We start from the raw sequence: 6,659 nt of genomic DNA on the forward strand, positions 1-6,659 counted from the left end.
TTGAACATCTCTATAAAAGGAGCAAAGAAGAAAAATGTTTACTCTGGTTTTTGTCTCTCCAGAATCATAAGGCAGCTCTGACAGGAAGGCTGGGACTTTCCCTAGGTTGCTTGACACTCAGTCTCCTTTATGGCATTTGTTTCAGCTGATTATAGTCTATCTTGAAAATAGAGAAAAATCCAGATTTGGGGGTTAGATCTAACAGCTTTAATTCAGGTAGATCGATAGTCATCCTGGAGAAATAATGACACTAGGTCTCAATGAGAAAAGTTAAGCTTTAGCAAAAGACTTTGCCTATCTGGATTGTACCCAGTCCAAGACAGTAAACAAGAAACCCCATAAAGGAGATGGGCTAGTGTCTTAACCAGAAAAAGCTGAAGTGTGCCTGACATATAATATCCTCTTGGAACAAAGAAATATAACTGATTAGTTTATCCTGATATCCAAACTTGCTTCTACAATTTGCTTTCAAAGAGCATCATTGTATTAATCCCAAAGTGAACTAGTTACCTTTAATTTTCAGAACTTGAGTTATGAAAATAAATTGTGGATTTAAAATGAACTTTGTGGTTGACCAAGTTAAAGCGGCAATTTGTGTAAAGTAATGGGCAGTGCCAGGTGATGCCTGCCTCTGAGCATTCCTTTTCTGATGTGTTCAAGGCAGTAGTACAGCTGTAATGTGAATTGTTTCAAACTGTTTCAGTGCCTTAAATTATATATAAAAATCTGTTAACCTGTAAGATCTGTAATAGCTAATTAGTTTGTCCAGATAGCAGAGTGGAAAGAGAACAAAAAAGGCAATGGGTCAGTTGTAGTAGTTTAATTAGTATATCTCCAGGCTAGTCTTCTCTGTCTGATTGCCTGGAGAATTGGATTTCAGCTCCCATAATCCCCAATGATATTGCTGGTTGATGGGATCATGGGAGTTGAAGTCCAACCCACTTGAAAGACACCTTCCCCCCTCTCAGTTTGAGGAAAGTTGCTCTCTGCTAACTTCCTTTCTTCTACCAATTTCCTTTCAAGATCTCCTGGATTTGTCCCCATCTTCTTGACCCCAGTTCAGCGGCTCTGCGCTTTTAGTTCACCCGCCCAGCAATTCCTTCGGAATGATCTCTGGCTGCCTTCCCGGGGTCTGCATCGCAAATTCCTGAGCCAGGAGAGGGCAGCAGCCTCGCGGTCCTTACTGCATCTGCGTGGACTTCTCAAGCATGCTCATTCACCCGGAAGGAGGAAAGCCTTGATGAGAAGCCAAGCCTGGCATCGCTGACGGCCAGCGGGAGCTGGGGCGATGCTCTCCCAGCTGCACGGAGGCACCATGTGGAGGACGGCAGCCTCCCTTGTCTTCCTCTGGCTTCATCTCCAGGCAGCAGGTAAGAAAAAAAAAAAAAAAATCAGCTGGGCTGGCGACGGCAGAGAGCAACGGGTGGGGATAGCTCTCCTCAAGCCCTGGCGAGAATGGAAGGAAAGAGGATCGCCCTGCTCGCTTGCCAGAGAAGCCAACTTCACACGACCCTGTTCAAGCACTTGTTGTTACTGATGGGCAATCTGGGGTGGGGTCTCTGCAGGCAGGATGGTCGTCATGGTGGTAGATGAACATGTTGCGGAGAGTTGGGGAGGGCGGTACGCAAATAGGTGCTGATTCCGCTCGAAACGCGCGAGTCCCCTTTTATCTGCTCCTTTGCCGCCTTCAAGGGTGGCTCAGAAGAGGCAAATCTGACTCCTCCGGCGTTGTTGGTGGGCTACGGGGTCACTGCTGCTCTACTGTCTCGATCCCGTCGCGCTTCCTTAATCAAATCAATGCTCCTTTTCTGCAAGAATGGATTTCTGCCTGGCGAAAGCTCGAATTCCCGCTTTGTTCGGAGTGCGCGGCGGAGTCCCGGTAGTCCCTCCGTCTGTTTCTAGGTTTCAGCACCAGGGTCAGAAGCAGCCGGAACCGGTTGAAATGCCGAGCAGCTGGCCCGGGCGGCGCCGAAAGAGCGCGGTTCGCATGAAATCAGGCCATTCCTCAAAACATCGCTTGCAAGTTCAGGTCACGCAGCTTTCCAACGAGAGAAGATGCGTTCGAGGGCTGGTCCAAGGAATCGCGCGGATCAGACCGGTTCCCTAGCATGAGGGTGTTCCTGTGCCTGTGCTGTTTCCTGTGAAAATAGCAGTTTAAGAAGACCACGGAATAACCTGTCAGTGGTCACCTCGTCATCCCACCTGATATGTTGCTTCTCTTGCTATTAGGTTCAGCAAAGCCATAACTTGTTGTACAGGTAGTCTTTGACTTATAATTGGGACCAGAATTTCTATTGCTAAGCAAGGCAGTTGTTAAATGAATCACCCCCGATTGTATGGCCTTTTTTTGCCATGATTCTTTAGTGAATCGTGGCTGTTAAGTGTATCATGTGGTCAGTAAGCAAATCCAGCTTCCATCATTGACTTTGCTTGTTGGAAGTCAGCTGCCAAGGTTGCAAATGGCAACTGCACAACCTTGGATGCTTGCGACCATCATAAACACAGGTCAGTTACCAAGTCAGCCCAAATTTTGATCACATTGCCATGGGATCAATGGTGCAATGGCTGCAAGAATGAGAACTGGTTGTAAATCCCTTTTTTAGGGCTGTTGTAGCTTCAAACCGTCCCTAAATGAATGGTTGTAAGTCAAGGACTACCCATACTGTATTGCTTCCCCAAACAGAATCCTAGGCCTCTGCTAATTCTTTTAGCAACTCCAGTGAAAGGGCAACAGACAACTTCGCTAAGGCTGTCTTGAATTCTAGCCAATTCTAGAATGGTGAGAATTCTTACTTGATATTGCCTTTTGGAAACCACATTGTGAAGTTCTTCCTCCACTGCAACTTGAATGTTACCATTTTAAATTTATCTTCTTCAGATATTGAATCTGAAAGGCTATCTGTGGGTTTAGCCAGAAGCAGTGAAGCCAAAGTTGCAAAATTGAAGGCAGAAAAATCTTAAGGGATTACAAGGACATCTGACACAAGGGTGGAACAATTCCATTTACCAATAATTATATTGAGGTTTTGTTTCATAAGACTAAGATGCTAAAATGGTCTTTGTTCTGTAATGTTATTTAAATTCTTTCCAAATATTTGCTTGTTTGATTTATGTACAGTATAATTGCTCCAGCATTTGAATGATATGTCTATCAGTGCCATTTACCAATGGTTTGCTTATTCTTACTTGCCGGTTTTAAAACTGTGCTTATCTGAGAATAAATTCTACCAAAAATCAATGAAATATATAGGTTAGTATTTTATAGTAGAAATGTAATGTGTTGGATTCTGGAAAGTACTGAATAGAAAAAGACAGTATCAGATGGGGAATTCAGAATAATAATAGATAATTGCTGCAAACCCAAAGAATCCCCATATTCAGATGATTTTGCATTTTAAATCTTTAAAATATTATATATATGTATGCGTGTATGTATGTATGTATGTATGTATGTATGTATGTATATATGTAGGTCTTTGCTTAGAAGCACGAAGCCGAAAGCACCAGCCTGAAGATGACGAATGAGACTTCGTCGAAACGTCGCCAAGACACTTCCAATTTTACGCGGGAGAAAACCCAAACAACCAAAGACCTATATATATATATATATATATATATATATATATATATATATATATATATATATTTGGTTGTTCGGGTTTTCTCCCGCGTAAAATTGGAAGTGTCTTGGCGACGTTTCGACGAAGTCCCATTCGTCATCTTCAGGCTGGTGTTTTCAGCTTCGTGCTTCGAGCAGCAATGTGTGGTCTTAGCTGTTTCTTCCTTTTAACTGCCAGTGGGGGTATGAACTGATTGGGTGGGAGCTTGGCTGTGTTCTGATTGGGTGGAGGTGTGTTCTGAATGGTTAGGGGCTTGGCTGTGCTCTGATTGGCTGGGGGAGTGTTCTGTTTGGTTGTGCTCAGGTTAGTCTGAGTTGCAGAGGGGTTTAAGATTTTGGGCTGCCTTGCTATTTTTTGGCTTCACGTTTGTGGTCGTGCCTCCTCTTCATGGAGGGTGTCAGTTTGCTTCATGTATGGATTGGAGGGGTTTAAAGTGGCTAATGATGCAGCTGTGGTCTGGCTTCTGGTTTGTGGTCGTGCCTCATCATCGGTGTGGCTTTGGGTTTGTTTTTTGCATGGATGTGTGGTGGTGACATCCTGTGTGGTTTTTGTGAGTGTGGGTCTGGTATCATTTTTTGTGTTAGGGAGTCGTTTGTCAATAAGGGCGGGTTTCCAAATGGCTGGTAGGCGGGAGGTATCATCTCGCTTGTTCATGCTGTGTGGGCGTTTTTCTATCTCGATGGCTTCTCTGATTATTCTGTTATTAAAATGTTCACTTTTGGCAATGGTTCTGGTATTTTTAAAGTCAATTTCATGTCCTGTGGCTTTAAGGTGTTGGACCAGGGAAGATGTTGGTTCCTTTTTTTTGACTGAGTTCTTATGTTCTTATGTTCTGAGTTCTTAGCACAGCCAACCCCCCAGCCAATCAGAGCACAGCCAAGCCCCTAGCCAATCAGAACACACCTCCACCCAATCAGAACACAGCCAAGCTCCCATCCAATCAGTTCATACCCCCACTGGCAGTTAAAAGGAAGAAACAGCTAAGACCACATATTGCTGCTCGAAGCACGAAGCTGAAAACACCAGCCTGAAGATGAGGAATGGGACTTCGTCGAAACATCATCAAGATACTTCCAATTTTACGCAGGAGAAAACCCGAACAACCAAAGACCTACATACAAACACCCGCAAAAACCTCAGAAAACACACACACACACACACACACAGAGAGAGAGAGAGAGAGAGAGAGAAATTGTGTATAAATACACTAAAATGGTTGTGTTATTTTACTGCATGCACTAATAATCCAGTAAAAGCAAAATACTTGGTTACTATGGGTAAAATTAATTTTTCATGGGGAGATCTGGCTTGCCTGCCCCCAAGGGCCCAGTGACCTATTAACCCAAATTCAGTGCCATTCCATAATTCTGTAAGCTCCTTTCAGCCCATCTCCCCTTTACATTGCATTCATTCAGGTTATTCTTTAATCCTCTCCCTTCAAAGCAACTTACCTCTAATTGTTTTTCTGTCAAAAAGATTTATATTCATCTGCAACTGTGGTTTTGTATTGCTGATAAAGGTAAATGCTGCTCTTCCTCAAGTCAAGCTCAATTCCTAGACATTTCATGTACATTTCCATACAGTTTTTGGCAACAGTATGGAAGGGAGTTGCCATGTTGTTATTTAAGTCAGGCTTTTGGATGACAATCTACATGTATTTTTTGTCATGTTTTGTTTTTGTGGAAGAAAGTTTGTAAAATGACAATAAAGGTTATCTTATCCTATCCTATCCTATCCTATCCTATCCTATCTTATCTTATCTTATCTTATCTTATCTTATGGAAGTTGAAAGTGACGGTTAATGCATGAATAATTTCTTCCTATGATTTAAACACAGTGTTTTCTGCAATTAATAAAGTATGTAAGTATCAAAAAAAGATCCTAGTCTTGCAATTTCCATAACTAATTTATTTTCCAAATGAGCAGATTTCTCTCTCTTTCTCTCTGAGTAATATTCAGTCATGAGAGTCACAGTATGCTACATAGCCTAGATGAATATTTTTCTTCTCAGTGAGCGTTAGAGTTCTAGCTTGTACAAAATATGCACACACTTTTTTATAGGTCAGATAATGTTGCTATTGAGAAAACACTATCAGTATGATTCCTGGATCATGTAGCAAAGGGGAACCAGTCTGTTGGCAAACAGAACAGGGAAATTCGTCTCATGATATTCTATGGTTATGAATTATAAATTATGGTTTAATGTTATGTGTGTGGTCATATCTATCTATCTATCTATCTATCTATCTATCTATCTATCTATATATATATATATATATATATATATATATATATATATTTGGGTTTTCTCCTGCATCAAATTGGAAGTGTCTTGGCGACACTTTTTAAGGTGTTGGACCAGGGAAGAAGTTGGTTCCTCTTTTTTGACTGAGTTCTTATGTTCTTCAGTGTGTGCACTTATTCTTCTGTTGGTTTGTCCGATGTATGTGGTGGGGCAAGCGGTGCATGGGATTTCATATACTCCTTGAAATTGACTTTAAAAAGACCAGAAATATTGCCAAAACTGAACACTTTAATAACAGAATAATCAGAGAAGCCATCGAGATAGAAAAACGCCCACACAGTATGAACAAACGAGATGATACCTACCGCCATTTGGAAACCCACCCTTATTGACAAACGAGTCCCTACACAAAGAATGACACCAGACCCACACTCACGAAAGCCACACAGGATGTCACCACCACACGTCCACGCAAAAAGCAAGCCCAAACCCACACCGATGATGAGGCACGACCACAAACCAGAAGCCAGACCACAGCAGCATCATTAGCCACTTTAAACCCCTCCAATCCATACATGAAGCAAACTGACACCCACCATGAAGATGAGGAACGACCATGAATGTGAAGCCAAACAATAGCAATGCTCACTATCTGCTACTCAGATTAACCTGAGTACAACAAAGCCCCCACCCAAACAGAACACTCCCCCAACCAATCAGAGCACAGCCAACCCCCCATCCAATCAGAGCACAGCCAAGCTCCTAACCAATCAGAACACACATCCATCCAATCA

At 42.4% G+C, this 6,659-nt stretch overlaps 1 protein-coding gene across 1 annotated transcript in view; it reads left to right on the forward strand.

Moving 5' to 3' along the window:
* Positions 1-1,098: 1,098 nt before the first annotated feature.
* PTPRR (protein tyrosine phosphatase receptor type R) overlaps positions 1,099-6,659 on the forward strand; it is a 109,091-nt gene continuing 103,530 nt past the window's right edge. Inside the window, exon 1 of the mRNA XM_039344480.1 lies at positions 1,099-1,370. Within this exon, the coding sequence (XP_039200414.1) occupies positions 1,289-1,370 (82 nt within the window). The 5' untranslated portion in view covers positions 1,099-1,288. The remainder of the gene's footprint in view (positions 1,371-6,659) is intronic.

Source organism: Crotalus tigris, unplaced genomic scaffold, assembly GCF_016545835.1.
Source record: "Crotalus tigris isolate CLP2741 ecotype Arizona unplaced genomic scaffold, ASM1654583v1 scf7180000017916.3911339, whole genome shotgun sequence".
Taxonomy (NCBI): domain Eukaryota; kingdom Metazoa; phylum Chordata; class Lepidosauria; order Squamata; family Viperidae; genus Crotalus; species Crotalus tigris.